The sequence below is a fragment of the Pogona vitticeps genome, chromosome ZW-PAR (genome assembly GCF_051106095.1).
Source record: "Pogona vitticeps strain Pit_001003342236 chromosome ZW-PAR, PviZW2.1, whole genome shotgun sequence".
Lineage (NCBI taxonomy): Eukaryota > Metazoa > Chordata > Lepidosauria > Squamata > Agamidae > Pogona > Pogona vitticeps.
Genome location: NC_135800.1, coordinates 10,589,847 through 10,608,700, shown reverse-complemented (window position 1 = coordinate 10,608,700; position 18,854 = coordinate 10,589,847). Strand labels below are relative to the sequence as shown.

Genomic DNA, 18,854 nt, shown 5'->3' with positions numbered 1-18,854 from the left:
GAGGGAGAACCCTTTCAACTGGTTTTTAGTAACTGTGTCCCTGGGTGAAATGGGGAAGCCGTCCTGGAAGCCTTTGGCGAGGTACCACTTCTCACTCGGGCTTGTTTTGAAGCTTTTCGGCATCAATCCTGATCTGGATGAAATAAAGCCCTTTGATTTTAAATTTGATAATCTTAGAACGGCAAAGCTGTAAGGGTGTTGGTCTTTTTCTCTCTCGCCCCACCAGGGTCCGGACAAAGCTCGCTCCCAGCTCATTATCCTGGACCGGGGTTTTGATCCGACCTCTCCCGTGTTACACGAACTGACTTTCCAAGCCATGAGCTACGATCTGCTCCCCATTGAGAATGACGTCTACAAGTGAGCACCTTTCTCGTTCCCTTAAATGTCTGTTCTGTCCCAAACCAAAGAGAGGACCTGAAGCACCTTACGGATATCAGAGATGAACGCCTGCACTTACAGCGTCCCTGGGTTTTGAGCGAGCCCTCGGAGAGTGGTGGCATGCAAGGAAGGAGGGAGTGGGAGGGAGAAGGAAAAATGCAAACCCAGGAACCTGGGCAATAGTTACGAAACCCTAACAGTGAGAGGAAGGGGCTGAAATGGATGCCCGCAGGATGATTCTGTAACTCTTGTTTCTTTTGACCTTGACTCGGCCTTTGCATAAAGGTTTGTGGGGTTTTAAATGGATGAATCAGGGCTGGGCTGGGGTTTTTTTAGTCAACTGAATGGGTCTTGATGATTTGTTCACGCTATTTAAAAAAAGCATTTTAGTTGATGTTTTTGGACGTTCGAGTTTTCAGAATACACTTTGAAAGTCCAGACCCCTCTTACCTGGGCAAAAAAAAGCAGGCAGTATCTTCCTCTTTCATCATCTTAGAACGGCAGAGCCTGGAGGGACGCTTAGAAGAGCCATCTCACTCTGCAGAATAAGGAGGATGCTTGTTTAAATATTACAGTCGCTACCGAGTGCGACGCTAGGAAGAAACGAATGGGCATAAAATGTGTGAAATTGGCTAAAAGGAAAGATGAGCTTTGACTTGGCTGTAGGAAATCCACGGCTGTCGTCCTTTTTTCTCTTTATATAGGTATGAGACGAGCGGGATTGGGGAAGCCCGGGTCAAGGAGGTTCTGCTGGATGAGGATGATGATCTCTGGGTCACCTTGCGCCACAAGCACATTGCCGAGGTGTCCCAGTAAGTGGCCGTTTCCTGCTCTCCTTCTGGGTTGTGGAGAACACCTTCTGCCCCCTGACCGGGGGGGGGGATCAGGACAGCCCTGCCCTAGGGCAGAGGGAGGTAGTCGCCTGGGGCGATCCCCTAGGATGCTGGCGAGGTGTCGGAGGGTAGAGTCACGTGCCCTCTTGGCTGCCTCTCCCCGTTGACCTCGCCCACTGCCTTCCGATGCCATGGAAGACGTGGTCCTTTGGTGGTCGTTGAAGAAATCCCGTCAGGAGCGCTGAGGAAAGTTACTCCTTTGGACTGGAACTCCCAGAGTTTATCTAGCTGGGAGGGGTGGGTTGCTCAGCCCGCACATTGCCAGCTAGGAATTATTGAGGGCGAAACGTTAGCTCTTGAAATCCAGCTTTTGGTGCGAGAGATTGAGGAAGAGAGGATAAGTTTTAAAATAATAATGCAGGAGATGCCGGGCACTCAGCCAATTGAATAAAAGCGTTTAGATGATAGTGAGACCGTGTATTTCTCTCTAGAAGTCAATGAAGGCGAAGAAAAACAAGGGCCGTCCAGTCATTGCATTAATATGGGAATAAATGGTTTAATAAGAATATAAGATAGGCAACAACAGAGCTGGAAGGGACCCTCGGGATCATCCAGTCCAGCCCCTGTCAAGGAGGCCAGGGTGGGGGGCGGGGAATTGAACTCCCAGCCTCCTGGTTCCACAGCCAGAGGCCCTAAACCGCTGAGTGATCCAGCATTTATAGGTCTGGCATGGTCGTTTGTGGGCATCCTAAAAATGTTTTCTTGCCATCTTGTGTTTTGGCTCATGAAGGGGAATGATGGGGGTTGTAGTCCAGCAGAATCTCAAAGGCCCTCGCGGATGACCTCGGCGGTGGCCTTTCGGTCCAGGTTTCACGGGTGAAAGTGTGGTATTCCTGACTTCCCTTGTCTTTGTTCTCTTTCAGGGAGGTCACGCGTTCTCTGAAGGACTTCTCTTCCAGTAAGAGGATGAGCACGGGCGATAAGGTGAACACGAGAGAGAGAGAGAGAGAGAGAGAGAGAGAAAGGAGTTTCTCTGATCTGGCCGTGTGTTTGAAGGCCGATTGACAAAGTCACGGATGAGAGGAAGGCGTGGGACGGCGTAGACTGGAAGAGGGCATTGGCTAAATCGCTGGCGGTGATTCGGGTGGCCATTTGTGTCTTGTCCCTCGTTCCTCGTCTTGGTGCCGTGGTTGCCAGCCTTGGGATCCCCAGGTGGACGGCAACTCTGACCCCCGCAGCCAATGTGGTCGGGGTTTTCGGGAGCTCTAGTCCAAGAACGTCTGGCGACCCCGGGGACCATGCCTTGTGTGGATGGACAGGCCAGGATTCCAGTTAGTTTTTTTCCCCGTGGTTTTGAGGAGCCGCCGTAAACAGGGCAGGTGGGCAGAAAGAAACTGGGATAAAATCAGGATGCAGCGATGGCGTGGGTAACAGCGAGGACCGCCTGGGGGAGGCGAACGAACCATGCGAAGCACAAAAAGCGCTTCGGCGTTTGAGAACGCGACGCTCTCTCCCTCTTTCACGAGTGGAAAAGCTTTCCCCCTTCTGCTCTTTTGGACAACGGTCCCTCCCTCGTTCGTTCGAATTATTGGCTGCAGCGGGTGGGATTCGGGGTCCCAAACAGCTGGCAGGTCAAAGAGGCCCTTCTTCATCTTCTTGGCCCAGCTGGTTTTGGAGAACCACTTCAGTCTAGCCAGGAGATTGAGAGAGAGAGGGAGAGAGGGTAGAAGGTGGACTTAGTCAAGAGATTTCTTTAAAAGCACCTCTATTGTGTCTCTTAGCTTGCTTTGAGACGTCTCTCTGTGTGTGTGCTTTTGTGAGTGTCTTCAATCCCAACTTACAGCAACCCAGGTAGAGAGTGCTCAGAAGCGGTTCCCCCTTCCCTTCCGCTGGGGGTAGCCCTCGGATCATCACTGGGCAGCCTTTGCCCAAGGCCTCCCAGGCTGGCTCTCCTCCCAGGAAGCCCAGAGGGGAGGGCAATCAGACCCTGAACTCTCCAACTCACTGAGCTGTCCGACGATGGCTGATCTGGGATCGGACTGCAGTCCGTCTGGCCCAGTGTTCTGTCTCCCCCAGCGAGGAGCTCTCTGTAAGCAGGAGGCTTTCGTGGTGATCATCCTCCGTTTGTAACTTTCAGACCACCATGAGGGACCTCTCCCAGATGCTGAAGAAGATGCCTCAATATCAGAAGGAGCTCAGCAAGGTGGGTGCCGAAAAGGGCCGGAAATCTCACAAAAATCCCCCCGCGGAATGGAGTCGCAGCCGAGGAGGGCCCGGCTGGCGGGAACCCCTAGCAGAACGGTTCACGCGTTGCTCTGCTCTCTCTCTCTCTCTCTCTCTAGTATTCCACCCACCTCCACCTTGCCGAAGACTGCATGAAACACTACCAAGGCACCGTGGACAAGCTGTGCCGAGTGGAACAGGTAATCGGCTTATTTCGGGGCTCTCGTTAAGAAGGGTGTGTGTGTCTATTTGTGTGGAGAGATGCAAATCCCTGCTGGTCTGGATTTACGGCAAAGCTTGGCTCGTCACCTGCAAGAGAGTGAAATCATCTGGGAAAGGGTGTGTGTGGGGGGGAGCCTTTGCTGTCAAGCTGGCCTGGTTGTGTTTGGTGTTCTTCGTGTTTCATCAACGGGCTTTATTTCTATTTCATTGGTCTTCTAGTATAGGAACAAAAGCGGTGAGGTTGCTCCCGCCATGAAGTTCCAGAAGCAGTGGATGGTCGGTTTTTTGTTTGTGTGTGTGTGTGTGTCTTTTCAAATGATGGCCCAGTCCTTCTTGGCATCCCCGTGGTTTCCCCAATTCTCCCCCTTCATTCTTGCAGGTCCCCCCCCATCCCGCCAATCTCCTTCCCCCTGACGGGTTTTATGTTCCTCTCCCCCCACCCCAGGACCTGGCCATGGGCACCGACGCCGAGGGCGAGAAGATCAAGGACCCCATGCGAGCCATCGTCCCCATCCTCCTGGATGCGAACGTCAGCACCTATGACAAGATCCGCATCATCCTGCTCTATATCTTTCTCAAGAACGGTAGGGAGCTGGAGCAGCTTTGCTTGCAGGATGGGGGGGGCGCTGTCCCTTTCTTTGTCTCTGGAGGCCCTTCAGCAATGAAGAGCTGTCGTGTTTGATTCGGGTGCAGGAGATCCAGAGGCCTCTCCCTCTGCCGGCCTTGCCGACTTGACGGCTTTGTTAAGAGCCACAGGCGTTTCCTACGTGAAACTCGCCGGACCCGGTGTGGACTCTTCCGACTGACACCCCCTCCCCTCTTGGCTCATTCCCTTTTCCTTCTCTTGGCTCCACTTAGGCATTACTGAGGAGAACCTCAACAAGCTGATCCAGCATGCCCAGATCCCGCCGGAGGACAGTGAGATCATTACCAATATGGCCCACCTGGGCATCCCCATCATCACAGATGTAAGCGCTCTCCCCCAGACTCCTAATTGTTCCTCTCTTTTGAAGCATCGGCCACTTGGTTGAGCAGCCAGAGTGGGTTTTGCTCCTTTGTTCTGATCGGAACGGGAAGACCCTCTTGTGTTCCCAGGGGGCGGAACTTGAGTAATATCCCTGGAGTATTAGGTACCTCGGGTCGAAAGGTGGGTCAAGGCTAGAGACGGAAAACACGTTGGCTCTCCGGACGGGGTTGGCCTGTAGCCGTAGCCGAGTTCCTCCGAAGTGGGGCTTCCGAGGACCTGCCGCCCAGTCGTGCCTGGAGGGTGGTTCGACACAGGCGCCTTGCTTCAGCGCAGAGGGCTGGAGGCCCTGCTCGGCATATCCAGGATTTTTTGCTTGGTAGTCTCCTGGGTGGCCCCAGAGGATGCAGAAGAGGTGGTGGGCCTGATTCGAATCTCAACCACGTGTCCTCCATGGTTTTTTAAAATGTGTGTCTTGTGCTCAGTCCACCTTGCGCCGCCGGAGCAAGCCGGATCGGAAGGAGCGGATCAGCGAGCAGACCTACCAGCTCTCCCGGTGGACGCCGGTGGTCAAGGATATCATGGAGGTAAGGCCTTGGTGTGGGTGGCATCGGGGAGGGGGGGAGGGAGATCCTTTCTCAGGAATGCCAGCGGGCAACACAGCCCTCCGCTCGGCCAATCTCCTGGCACGGCCTCTGCCCTGCCGGGTCCCCCCGTGAGGCTGGCCGTTAGGGGTGCCTCGTCCGCTCTGCATCCTTTCCTCTCTCGTTGAGAAACCACCTTGAAGGCTCTCTTCGGTGCTGCCTCACTTCCTGAATTGAGTTGGTTTTTGACGTGGCCTTCCTGGCGGTGGCACCTCCGTTTGTTAAAATCCCTTCCGTCAGGGAACGGATCGTTCACTTGGTGCCCATTCTTTTTGTGTTCAGGTATGTCTCCTCCGGTCCACGTTTGCTGCACAACAACTGATTCGATTTATTCTGTCTTCTTCTTTTTTCTTTTCTTTCTGACTGTTTTTACTTTTTAAAATACCAACTGTTCTTGCCTGTTTTTTTAAAAAAATACAGCCTGCCTTTTTCTGTCCTGCTCAAAAGTTAGGAGCGGGTATTACTACTGCTCATAACAAAGCAACAATAGTTGTTTGACAACAACAACAACGACGATGACAATAGTAATAATAACACAAGCAATAATAATACTTGAGTAACAGTCGTAAAAATAAGACATTAGCAATGAACAATAGTAATGGTATCAAAAGAAATAACTGAATTAAAAATGTGATTCATGGATAACTACTCATGAGTCATAGAACACATAAGAATAATTGAATAGCCATGGTGAAAATAATGCCTTGTTGACAGCAGTGTAAGAACAAGAGGGCTGCAGAGGGACGTCCGTGAAGCAGGTGGAGGTCCAGACCCAGGGTAGAGGGTCAAGGTCACGCCAGAGGTGCCCTGATTCAGACAGGGGGTTGAGCTGGACTTTATAAGGTCTGCTCTTAGGGATCAGCTGATGGGGTCGTTTGGCGAGGTGGAATTGCAGCCTCACTAGCGCCCTCAAGCTTCCTCTGGCCGTTCGGCTAGCAGAGGAGCTGTCGGCGCCGTGCTGCGAGCGACCGTTCGGGGCTGGACCCTGGGCAATCGGGTCCCTGCAGATCACTCCACGGGGTGATCGGGGTTCAGGCCTCCCCTGTGTCTCCCACCCAGCCCCTACCTCCCAGGGTCGTCGTGGGGGTGAAGCAGGATGGGCGGAGGGTCTGCTCCCTTGAACTCATGGGGAGATCGGTATCATAAATCGAAGGAAGGCGCTCAGGGGCGATGAGAAGCTCTGGTTCACGTAGCCAGAAGGGGAAGGCAACCCTCTCTCAAGAAGTGTTGATTTTTCCTCTCCTCCCCCCACTGCCCCCCCAACTTTCGTTCCAGGATGCCATTGATGATAAACTGGACACCAAACACTATCCTTACATCTCCACCCGCTCCTCGGCCTCTTTCAGTACTACAGCGGTCAGGTAGGGTGACGCTGCCTGAAATGGTGGTACCCAAGGCTAGGCTCCCGGTGTGATGCTTGGGGCTGGGCCTTCCTCTCCCTCCTCCTCTTCCTCCTCCTCCTGTTTCCCAGCACCCCTTTGTGACCCTCAGCAAGAAAAAGGAGCAGGAAGGCTGGCCGGCTTTACCGGATTGTTACGGGAACGGCCATAGAATCCAGCCTGCAAGAATTCACCTGGTTTCACAGACGCCTGGAGAAAGCGTGCGTCTGTGCCGTGTCGCTGTTGCTCCGCTCTGCGGGAAGGATTTGACCGCCATCCTCTTGACCCATAAATGTTTAGTTGTGCCCTTTCGTGGAGACGCGAGGCCACTCCACACGGTCTTGTCTTCCTGTTCTTTTTTTTCCTCTCCTCCCGCTCTTAGTGCTCGCTACGGACACTGGCACAAGAACAAGGCCCCCGGGGAGTACCGGAGCGGGCCCCGCATCATCATTTTCATCCTGGGGGGCGTCGGCCTGAACGAGATGCGCTGTGCCTATGAGGTGACACAAGCCAGCGGGAAGTGGGAGGTCCTAATAGGTGAGTCCTTTTGTGGGCGGAGCCGGCATTTTGCCCCGCCTCGTTTTCCACCCCGCCTCCGTCTTGCGCTCCTCCGGCTTTCCTCCTGTTCCCTCTCTTCCTCCTCCTCCTCCTCCTGGCCATATCCAGCCTCCAGATGATTTGTTCCAGAAGATTCTCTGATACGGAAGCATCTTTCCGCTAACTAGAGTACCGAAATTTTTACAGACCCAACCCAAAACATACTTTATGATGTGAGAGGCTACCCTCATATGACGAATTTGGGAATTCTGGACATTTACTCTTGGGGCATCCGGGTCCCAGAATCGCTAACCATTAGCTGTACTGCCTGGGGCTAAGGAGAACGGACATCCAAGAACACCTAGAAAGTCAGAATTCGAGGGCTACTCTCTGGAAAACCAGAGCTGGCCTGGCTGGCTGGTGCCAGCTTTGAGTGGTCCCTGTTGAAACACATTCTCGAGCCCCCCTTTCCCCGAATTGTTGAAAACTGAGCATCAGGAAATTTAGTAAAGAAGCTGAACATGAGATGGAGGGAAACAGACAAAAAGATCACAAGAGGGGCCCAGAGATCTCCCCCACTTGCCTGCCTTTAGTAACCACGTGTTCATAGGTAGATTGACGCTCTCTGGCTTTCTTCCCACATGCTCCTTTTCCAATTTTAGTTGTTATCGCTCTCAAAGGTTCCAGTACTTGGCAGGTGCTGGTCTAGTTATCCTGCAGGAGATTCCTCAGGAGTAAATGCAGGTGAAGAAGGACCTTGCACCTAGCCAACCGTAACCTTGCCTAGGTCAGATGGCCTTCAGATGGTGTCCACCCCCCATCTTTGCCTTCTTCGGTGACTTGAGAAAAAAATAGGGGCCACCTCAGAAGAGTTGGGAGCCTTCTCTGTGGTGGTTCCCCAGTTTGGGGGCCTCCTCATTTTCTCTCCTCCTTGGTCTGTGCACTCACGCCCTCAGCTGAGCTTGGCCGCCATCTTGGGTTGGCCTCATTAGGGGCCCCACAACCCATACTGCCTTGGCGTGTGCCTTTGGTGGTCCCAGCTGATCCTGGCCGCCATTTTACCTCAGTCTCCTTGAACACCTATAACCAAGGACTCTAGGGCTGGGCCATTGAACGCCCAGCGTGTCTCGGCCACCATTTTGCGTTGGCCTCGGTTCTTCCCCCAGAGGACCCTCTCGTTGGCTCTGTTCGCATGTGATCTCGGCCACCCTCTGCCTCTGCTTCCATCCCCTCATCTGTTTTGCTGGATGTTTCTCCTCGTCTGATGGAGGTGGCCGTCTCGTGACCTTCTCTCCTTCTCTCCTTCCCCCTTGCGCCTCGTGCATCTGCTCCGACTGCGTGCCGCGACATCACCGTTCTCTGTGTGTGAGCGTTTATCGCATGTGTGCATCCGTGTGTCGGATATCTCTGAAAATGTAACTCCTAATGTTTCAACGATGCGTGTTATTTTTCCTGCAATCTGTGATAGCTGCATGTCTGTTTGTGATGTTTTATCAAGGCCCCCGAGCAGCCTCCTCTCTACATCCTGGGTGGCGGCATTTGGTGTTTGGGCCTCTCTGCCAGATTCATCCAAGCGGATTTATTCCCCCACTGCAGGGTCTGGTGACCCTTTTTCACCTTTCAGGAAAGCAGTCCTGGAGCTCCAAGACTTGCCAGAATTTCATTATTATTTTTTTTGCTCCCCGCCTCCCCGCCAGCAGCAGGGCTTGTTCAGAAGAGATCACGAGAGATTTCCCCCTTTCCTGACTCCCACTTTAGCTTCACCGAGAATCGCCTTGGCCAGTCCGTGTGGTCTGGAGAGACACGAATGGTCCCCCACCCAGAGATTAAAAAGTCCATTTTTCTTCCGTGGCCTCCCTTGCACATGACAGAGTCGTGCCTTTACTGTAGAGCAGTGGTGCCCAACCTTGGGTCCCCAGTTATTTTTGGACTACAATTCCCAGAAGTCTCCACCGCTAGCTGCGCCAGCCATCATTTCAGCCGAGTAGATCTGTTGACTCCATGTGTCGAGCAGAAGTCCCGAATCTTGACAAACAAGGACAGTCTCCATGGAGAGCTTGGTGGTCTAGGTCTCTGGAGCTGCGGGGCCATACGTTGGGGGTTCGATTCCCCCGTGGTCCTTCCTCGGGAGGGGACGGACTCCGTGACCCACAAGGTCCTTCCCAGCTCTGCAGTTTTAAGAGGAGGATGATTAAAACCAGAAACGAGGGGATGGCGCTCTCCTCTGTATAGTAAATGCACAAAATTTCCCCATGAATTCATTGGTCACTTGCACATCACATCTAGAAACCCCAACTTCCCTGCTGTGAAGACCGATTGTGGAGGCCCAACGCCGCGTGCCAAAACCCGGTACCCTCTTCCTCGCATTTCAGTGATGCTTTCTCACATCCCTTCCCTGTGTTTTGTGTCTTTCTGTGTCTCTTCCTTTCACGTTGTGTTTCAGCCACCCTCCCCGGCTTGTATTTCTTTCTTTGTACCGATATGATTTCTGCCGTGAACGCAATACCGTAAAGGCCTTGGGATCTTTTGGGGGGAGTTGGGGGGGCATGTTCCTTCTTGAAGGCTGATTTTTTTTTTCTTTTCCTTCTTCTTACCTTTGAACTTCTGTGCAAGCCGTTCCGCGATTTGTTCCCTCCACAGGTTCCACCCACATCCTTACTCCCACCAAATTTCTCATGGATCTGAGGCACCCTGACTTCAGAGACTCCACTAGGGTATCTTTTGAGGACCAGACTCCAACAGTGGAGTGAGAGCCAAAGAAAGCCAAATATATATATAAAAAGTAAAAGCAGCTTACTATAAAACCAGCCAACAAACCAAAAGAAACTCTTTCCTCTTTCGGAAGGGCTTCTTTGATTCTTACATCACTTTTCTCTCTCTCTCTTTTTTTTTAAATTTCTCTCTTTCTCTCGCACTCACTCACTCACTCTCCGTTCTCCCTTTTTTCTGTTCTTGATTTTTTTTAAAAAAAATTGGATGGGAAAATGCTTGCGTTTGTTTTCTTTCTTTTTTCCCCCCAAATCAACAAACTTGGTGGTTTTGAAAATGTGCCCCACTGCCGCATCTGTCGAACCTTGTATCGGGACTCTCTCTTAGCCAGACCTCCCCGAAGCAGGGCGCGTGACTCCGTTTCTGGAAGGAACGACAAGCCCCACGAATGGGTTTGGTTTGTGGACACGGAGGCTTTATGGGGAAATTCGCATTTCGGACACTCGAGAGGCTGGCTTCACACACTTAGCTGGGGAAGATGGATCCTGCAGTGCTGGGTCCAGCCGCATTGCTTGTTACGTTCTTAGGTCTTCTGCTTCCATGGGAGAAGTTAATAATAATAATAACAACAGCAATAATAATTTATTATTATTTCCAGTTAGGATTAGTAGAATCCTAAATTGCCAGGTAGAAGGAGATACATACAGAGCTGAGAAGGACGAGGATTTAATTCTCAGTGGATTCTTCTCTCCGCTTAGAATTTTATTTGGCTTCATTTCTTCATTGCATGTGTTTATGTGAGGACTCCCGGAACCATTTGTGGCGACAGATTAAAAGATATTTTAAAAACAGGTTGAAAAACATGGTTTAGAAGCAAATCTGATAAGGAAGATCTTGGGGACAATAACAGTTCTAGGTATCCTTTAAGAAAAAAAACCAACAACATCAGAAGAAAAGTAACGGATATGTGTGTGAGACGTGTTTTCCTGGAGCCGGCGAGGAGACTGTGAGGCAGAGCGTTGGAAAGGAATGGCTGGCTTTGACTTTTGCAAAGGGACCCGTCATAATCACAGCCGGCCCGTTGCGCTTGGGCAGAGCACTGTTACGTCTGTTGTGTCAAGGCTGAGTCCAACATACGGCAACCTTGATAGGATTTTGGAGGTTCAAGGAATGGGTGGGTCCCCGTTGCCCTCCTGGGCAAGTTGCCATGGAGGAGCAGGATTGGAACCCAGCTCTCTTGGGTCCTAGACTGAGGCTCTGGCCACGACACCCCACTAGCATAGTGTGCACCCCATGACTAACTGCCTATCCTGTGAGTGTCTTTTTCCTTTGTGTGGCTGTGTCAGAGATAGCGTGGCAGAGGTGTGGCTTTGGTGTGCTCACGGGCGCAAAGCTACCCGGGTGCGCTTGTAAGGACGCCACGCGTCGTTTGGATGTTTGCAGGTTCATTGGGTGGATCTTTAGTTTTCTAGCCGGCAGAGAGTCGGGTGGTTGAGCCTTGGTGCAAAGATTTTGGTTTTGGAGACCGTGCGGTGGAGGGACCCCTCCGCGCCATCCTGCTGGCCACCGACCGACTGCCACCGCTTGGGGCATCCGACTGAATGCAATAATATTTGAGTTTGAACCCCAGAGACGCAGGACTCGGGTTACACCCTTTCTGTGTCGCTCTCTGCGTTGATAATGATCAATGGGAAGGACGAACTTTTAGGGACTGGCAAGGAAGGGATGTTGTCCGGCTTTGAGTGGGTGGCCTCAGAAGAAACCTCTCCCCTGCCGAATCCTCCGTTCGAATCTTTAAGGATTTTTAAAAATACATATTACTAATTGGGGGGGGAGCGGGTGTCTCATTTATCCAGATGCTCTCCTGGTGTCTTTAAAAAGTCTGGTTCTGGTGGTATTTCTTTTTCTCTTCCCCCGGCTCCCCTTTCCACCCAAATCTCGAAACAGTGCACATTTTCAAGTACGGACGATCCTGTTTCTTCCGTTAATTCGGCTCTCCTTCCCTCCGACTCCGGAGGGGAGAGGAAGGGTCGGCTCTTCCCTTTGAAGGCCCGACCCTTCGCTGCATGCGCAGGTCCCATGCTCAACATGGTCACATTGGCTTCTCGCTGTTCCACGCACACTGCTGGGCGTCCCCCCAACGCCCCCCCCCAACGCCTCGTTCCTTGACCACGCTTGGTTCACGGAAAGATCGCCAGGCGAGCTTCCGTTGGGTTTTTGCTTCGGTTTCTTTTCGAGCCTCATTTTTCTGCACTAAATGTAGCAGTAGTTCCATAGGCTTACATTTTGCAAGCATTTCTTCCAAGAAAACTAAATACATATGTTTTTTTAAATGATATATCTATATATCTCTCTCTATGTATATGCATATATCTCTGTACGCCACTCTTTTATTGGGGTGGGGAGGTGTCATGCATTAAGGGGCTGTGATATCTCCCACACTCCCTCCCCGATGTTACTGGGGTACCACTCTGGGTTGGTGGGTGGGTGGGCTTGTGGGTGTTAATGACCCTCTTAGCATAATTCCTTTGGGGATGATCCTTAGCTCTGAGGAGCTTCCCTTTTTCTGACTTGAGGGCCCCCCCCCCCAAAGTTTGGGTCCACAAGTGGGCATTCGCTCGGAGGGTGGGTGGGACTGCCCCTCCTTTCCCAATGCCCAATTCGGGCCGTTGAAGCCCCCTCCTGTTTAACCGAAGGACAGGCAACGTAGCCTTCTGCCAGCATGCAGGAGTACAACTCCCATCACCCTTGTTCCTGTGGCCAGGGGATGATGGGACCTGCCAGTTCCCCAATGTTTGGGGAGGGCTACGCTGGTCATCCCTGCCAATCTCCCTTCTCCTTATCCCTTATTTTTTGACCCCCCTCTGCTCTTGGAAGACTCTAATCCTCCTCCTGTCTCCTCCTCCTCTTCCTCTTGCCCCCCTTTTGCAGGATCTACCCATGTCCTCACCCCACAGAAGCTGTTGGACACCTTGAAGAAGCTGAATAAGCCGGATGAAGAAAGCAGTAGTTAAAAGCTCACCCACAGCACGCCCCCCGAAGCCACCCTCTTTCCTCCAGCCCGTCTCCCATCTGCCCTGCTCTTGCCGTCGTCGTTTGTTTCGTCGGCCGTGGGCGTCGTTCCCACCCTCTTTCGACGTTTTGGGGAAATGCCCCTTTCTTCGGTTCCCTTCCCTTCCCTTTCCCCTCCTCTCCCTTTCCCCTCCTTCCTCTTCCATGTCTGCCATCCCTCTCTTTGATTGAAAGGTAAATACAAGACAGGAACAAAAATAATATATATGCATTGTGTCTAAGGGTGAAAGAAGAAGAAGAAGAATATATTCTATACTATAGATATTATCTCCATATGCATCCGACGAAATACCAAATCCCATTTCTGGAGAATCCATCACTTCATCCTTCGCGGTATATGACGACGACAACTATTTTTCAGAATGATGTATTTTTTATGTTTATTCTATTTTATTTCTCTCTCTCTCTCTGCCTGAATGGAGGAATGCTCGTGACTTATTTATGGCTCTGTCCTCTTGTCCCTAACCTGAGAAGCAAACTGTGAATGTCCCTCTCCTACGCGTTGGGAGTTTTGCTTGTGTTTTGAAAAAAAAAAAACCCATAAATCCCCCTCCTTCCCGTGGACTCGACCCGCAACCCTCTTTGCGCTGCTGTCGTTGGGCGTGTCGTCTGTTTTCGTATTTCTTGGGTCCGTCAGTGTGCAGGGTGTTGGCTTGCTAGAAGGATGATTAAACTGCATTTTCTTGAGTTGCTTTCCCTTCTGTTCTCGTGGATGTTTTGTTTTTTGTTTTTTTAAAAGGTTGATGACCACGCCAGTGCATTTAGACCCCTCTGCCCTAGATGGTCTGTGTTCCGATCTCACCCCCCCCCCTGCTCTCTCCGGTGACCCATCTTCTGCTTCTCATCCAGCCTGAGGCATGCCAGGCGCAAGGCGGCTCTCTGCCGTTCTCCGTCTCGTACTTTAGAAAAGCGGGGTAGGTGATCTCCTCCAGAGGAGACTTCCTGGCCATTTCCTCCACCTGCAAATATATATGTATATATTGGAGGCCGGGTGACTCACTCGAGGGACCACCGTTGGGTGGGGAGATGGCAGCCTTCTTCCAAGGACCAAAGGGCTCCAACCCAGCGATGTGCCCATCTCTGCGTCTTGTGGAGTAAACGCCCCAGAAAAACCCACTACCCTGTCCTGGTGGATGGTGGAGACCCAAAAATGGTGGGAAAGGCCCTCTAACCGCTAGGCTATACTACCACTCAGGATCCACCTTTGAGGTGGTCTATGGGCTATCAGAAGATGAAGGGGTCACTCGGTGGGGTTAGCCAGAGCTCCATGGTTTTTGTAAGAGAAGGACTTGTGTAGAGAGGGGTGGATACACGTGAGCACAGTGTATCGCAGAAGGTGGATGGACCTCTTTCCCACCTTCTCTCCTCTGTGAATTGTAGATCAGGCGCCGAGTGTGCTGGGTGGGGTAGTTTTATTCTCTGGAAATTCCCAGGATTTTTATTTATTTATTTATTTATTATTTTGCCGGATACTAGTATTTAGCTAGCTTGCTGTTCCCTACGAAAACTCCTGTTCCTTCCTCTCTGTCTGGATCAGCTTGTTAGATGTTGCAATAGACAGATGGATCTTGGCCTCCGTGAAAGTTGTGAGTGTGGGTCCTTGTGAAAAAAAGAAAAGAAAGAGGAAGCTGATACCCTCAACTGATCAGCCAACCTTTGCCAGTGCTCAATAGGTTTGGTAGGTTTTGCTTCAGAAACCTGCCTGACCTATTGAGCCAAACGTTGGCGACAAGCTGTAGGGAACAGCTGTGTGTCCTTTCCAAAACAGAAATGCCTTTGCAGTACAGTGGAACCTCGATTTACAAACTTAATCTGTGTTGGAACGGCGTTCGTACGTCGAAACGTTCATAAATCGAGGCAAAATTTCCCATAGGAATGCACTGAAAACCATTTAATCCGTGCTGGTTGTTTTTCGTTCTTATGTCGAGGCGCTGTTCGCAGGTAGAGGCATTAGTTCCCATAGGAACTAATGCAAAGCTGGTTAATCTGTACTCTGTCACTAGGGGGAGAATTTTTATTTTTTCTTCCTTTGACCTAAGATGAACTTGGGTCAAAAAAGGGCAGGAAAGGAGGGGGGGAGGAAACACCTTTTAAACAGAACACTTTTTTCCCGTTCATAAGTCGAAGCTCCGTTCGCAAGTCGAAGCAAAATTTTGCGGACCGAGCAGTTTGTAACTCAAAATGTTCGTAGATAGGGACGTTCGTAAGTCGAGGTTCCACTGTACTGCTCTTAATCTGAACGCCCAACGCTGTAATCCATCTCCTTTCTTTGGCTGAAACCGCCAGGAAGGTAGAGTAGCTTTTCATTAAAATAGCGGAATAATAAGAAAGAGATGAAGGGAAGCAAAAACAACAGCTTGCATGCGTTGTCCTAAAGGATGATTTTTCCTAGCCATTGGCAACTAATTCTCTGTGTTATTTTATTTGCAAAAGAGGCTTTGGCCCACAAGATTTGACTTGATTCAACTTGATGCAGTTGATAGGTTTCTAAAAAAGCATGCTTAGCTCTGGATTCGGTGGTGCCCTGTTTCTCTCCTTTCCTCATTAGGAGGGAGGAAATTAAATAAAATAGTATATAAAAAGGTATCTGTGCTGAAAGGAATGACAAATGGATTCGGGGAAGACTGAAAAGAACGACGACAAGGGGGCCTGAGGGTTAGATGTGATTTGCCCAAGAATTGCAACAGAAAAGCATGAACAGGAGGCATGAACAGAAGTAGACTCTGTGAACTCCCGCATGGGAATCACGCAGGCGTTAGTTCTCGGGCCGGAAGGGCGCTTCGCCCAGAAACCTCCCGAGCGAGCTGGTGGCTCTTGTCTCGGCGACCGTGGTGTGTCGCTGGCTGGAGGTCTTCTGCCCGGGGTCGGTCCAAAGGAAACGATTTCCACCTCTGGTTAAAAGATTGCTGTGTCCCAACTGAGGAGTTCTCGGACTACCTGTCCCATCCTCCTCCATCCTAGGCATTCTTCCTGGCAGACAGACTGCCCGTGGCCGCTCGCCTGGGAGGAAAGGCCTCGCCGGGAAGGCTCGCAGGCTTTGCTCGGCCGAGCTTCCTGTCCTGGGAGGAAGCCCCCGGCGAGGGCTGAGACAGGAAGAGGAAGCGGGTGTTTAGAGCCAGGCCGAGCTCAGCCTCAAGAGCCTTCCAGCCGAGGCCGTTCCTCCCAGGCGAGCCCCATTAAGGGGGCGGGGGTTCTGCTGTACAGGCCACAAACGCCCAGAATGGAGGAGGATGGGATGAATAGTCCCCCCCCAAAAAACCCCCATCCCTCTCCCTGGATTCCAAAAAGGGGATTTTAATGCATGGGGATCATTAAAAAGAAAGGTGGTTGCTTTGGCTTGATGGTGTCCCTTGGCCACGGAAATTGGGTTTTCCGTCGGGCCCCGTGGCTTCTTTACCTTTGACCCTCGTTGTTTGGCAGAAAAGCGTCCCCCCCCCCGGCCGGGGTGGGAGCCCCGCTTTTCCGCCCCTCCTCTCCCCTGCGGATGGTGCGCCTCTTGTCGTGATGTCTCGTGTGGTCATTAGCGAAGCTTGCAGAATCCACGCTTCCTGGAAAACGTTTCTCACCAGTTCTGCCCCTAAGGGCCCCCCCCACAAATGGCTGCATTGGCTTCTCTTTGGGGGGGGGCTTGCCAAATGCATGTCACTTTTCGTGCTGCATTCGATGGCTCCTTAACTCCCCCCTATTCTTCCTCGAGGACCATTCTCTGAACCAGGCGCCCTCCAGGGGTTTTTTGGGGGGGCTACAGTGGCTATCCTCACACATGGCGTGTGGGGGAATGATGGGTGTTGTAGTCCCATTCCTTGGAAGGAGACAGCTGCCTGAGGCTAGCTGGGTGGGGGAAAAGAACGAAGAAAAATCCCTGCACGCCCTGCTTGTTTTTGTGGTCTTTCCCCTTGTTTTCTTAGGGCAGGGGCTGTGTTGGTTTTTTTCCACCGGTCCATGTCCCATCGCCCCCACCTTCTCCTGCATCTCCCCACCCACCCTGTTTAAGCCAAAATATATTCGCATCGCTGTTGCTTTTGGGGTCTCCTTTTCTGTTTTGTCTTAGATCAGTTTTTTTTAAATGAGTTGTGTTACCTGGGAACGAATTGTTTACTGAAAAGGGGAGGAAAAAGTGAGACGATGGGGGGGGGGAAGGGGGAAACGCTGTCATTGTTTTAATTCTTGAAATTTCGGTGTTTGGAACTGTCGAAGCACAAAAATGTGTCATCTCTCTATAGCTGTTACTGTACTTTTAAAAAGAAGCACTTGGAGTCGAAATAAACATTTGTGTTGTCCCGTCCAGTGTGGCGAAGCCGAGTTCTCGATTTGCGTTCTGATCGTGCGAAGTATTTTTTTTCCAGCCTTGGGTCTTCCCCGAGTATGGGATCCATCCTGGCCAGGAACCTGGACGGGGCGGGGGAGAGGGAGGCGAGGGCGGCAAACCTTCTGCAATCGGGTCTCGCACTTCCAGATGAGCTGCTTGGAGGATCCATCTAGGTGCAGTGTTAATGATCTGAAAGCCGTTTAGGCTTAACGATGACAATTTTTCTGGTTTTATCCCCATTTCCTCACATTTCTGAACTCAAAATACATTCAAAAATAAAAGCTCATGGCATTTTTCTATTCAAATTTTCATGGCCCACCCCCATTTTCCCTCAACGCTTTCCCCGATCAATTGCATTTTCCTTCCCAATGCAAATGTTCTTGTAGGTCTCTGTCTGGAGAGACCAGAGGGTTGGGAGTTCGATTCCCCTACGGGGCCTCCTGGACAGGGGCCTGACCCTTCTACCTCTGCAGTTCTAAGATTATTATTGTTATAATATCATCATCGTTATTATGCAGCTTTTGATTAGGGCAGTGGTCCCCAACCTTTTTGGGATTGCGGACTGGCTGTCTCTCTGCGGAAGGCTTGCGCACACTCTCAGGCACATGCACAAAGCAGTGGGGGAGCGTGTGCGTTCCCCCACCCATTCACGCAGGAGCGCCTGCACACCCACCCACCCCTTCGCTGGAGTACATGCGTGAATGGGTGGGGGAGCACTCACGCCAGCGCTGGCATGCACACGCGTGCGCAAAGCAGCTGTGGGGAGGGGAGTGCGTGCATGCGTGAGGCCTGTCTCCACGGCCCGGTCCAGTTCAGGCCACGGCCCGGCACTGGGCCACGGACCAGGGGTTGACAACCGCTGTATTAGGGGACTGCATTACAAAAAAGGAAGAATGGTGAGTTTTGAACAGAGAATGGTGAATTTTGAACATTTGCAAGTGCAAAAATTAGGTATGTTTGCATTAAAATGCAAACCGAATTTATTCCCTCCCCCCCAAAAAAAACCCTTTGTTAATTTGCCTGTTTTTTTATGTTCAATAGATTTCAGTTCACATTGCACTGGGCCTAGATTTTTCAGTGAAAAACCAAAGAACACATCAGGCTGTTCATGTGAAGAGTTTGTGTAGAGCCAGCCCTGCCATCAGCCTTAACCAGAGGTTGGATATTGAAAAGGCAAACAAAGGGGTCCATTATGATTTGATGGCAAAATAAGGAGGAAAGGCGCCAAAAGAACTTAGCCAGCTTCGGATACTAGTTGCACCTTAGAAGGGGTGGCTGGGTGGGTGCTCTTTGCTGATCTTTCTCCAGACATGTCTTGGGGTGATCCTGTATTTGTACTGTGTCTCCCTCCGCTCCAGGTTAGAATCTTAGAATCGTGAAGTTGGAAGGGGCCTCTTAAGGGCATCAAGACCAACCCTCTGCTCTGTGCAGGAATTTGGTATCATCTGCAAATCTGACAAGCATTCCCTGCACTCCCTCAATCAAGTCATTAATAAAAATACTGAAGAGCAGCGGGCACAGGGCTGAGCCTTGGGGTGACCCCACTTGTGACCTCCTAACATTGAGAGAAGGACCCATTAATCA

General features: G+C 51.3%; 1 protein-coding gene across 2 annotated transcripts in view; it reads left to right on the top strand.

The window, feature by feature from the left end:
* LOC110089878 (syntaxin-binding protein 1) overlaps positions 1 to 17,246 on the top strand; it is a 37,918-nt gene extending 20,672 nt beyond the window's left edge. The window contains exons 9-20 of one of the 2 annotated variants that reach the window (XM_072984551.2): positions 227 to 357; positions 1,083 to 1,190; positions 2,135 to 2,195; positions 3,349 to 3,414; positions 3,554 to 3,634; positions 4,102 to 4,240; positions 4,515 to 4,624; positions 5,106 to 5,207; positions 6,540 to 6,625; positions 7,026 to 7,180; positions 9,821 to 9,962; positions 12,821 to 17,246. In XM_072984551.2, the coding sequence (XP_072840652.1) occupies positions 227 to 357; positions 1,083 to 1,190; positions 2,135 to 2,195; positions 3,349 to 3,414; positions 3,554 to 3,634; positions 4,102 to 4,240; positions 4,515 to 4,624; positions 5,106 to 5,207; positions 6,540 to 6,625; positions 7,026 to 7,180; positions 9,821 to 9,930 (1,149 nt within the window). In that variant the 3' untranslated portion in view covers positions 9,931 to 9,962; positions 12,821 to 17,246. The remainder of the gene's footprint in view (positions 1 to 226; positions 358 to 1,082; positions 1,191 to 2,134; positions 2,196 to 3,348; positions 3,415 to 3,553; positions 3,635 to 4,101; positions 4,241 to 4,514; positions 4,625 to 5,105; positions 5,208 to 6,539; positions 6,626 to 7,025; positions 7,181 to 9,820; positions 9,963 to 12,820) is intronic. The other variant, XM_072984552.2, reaches the window with a different exon arrangement.
* Positions 17,247 to 18,854: the final 1,608 nt, after the last annotated feature.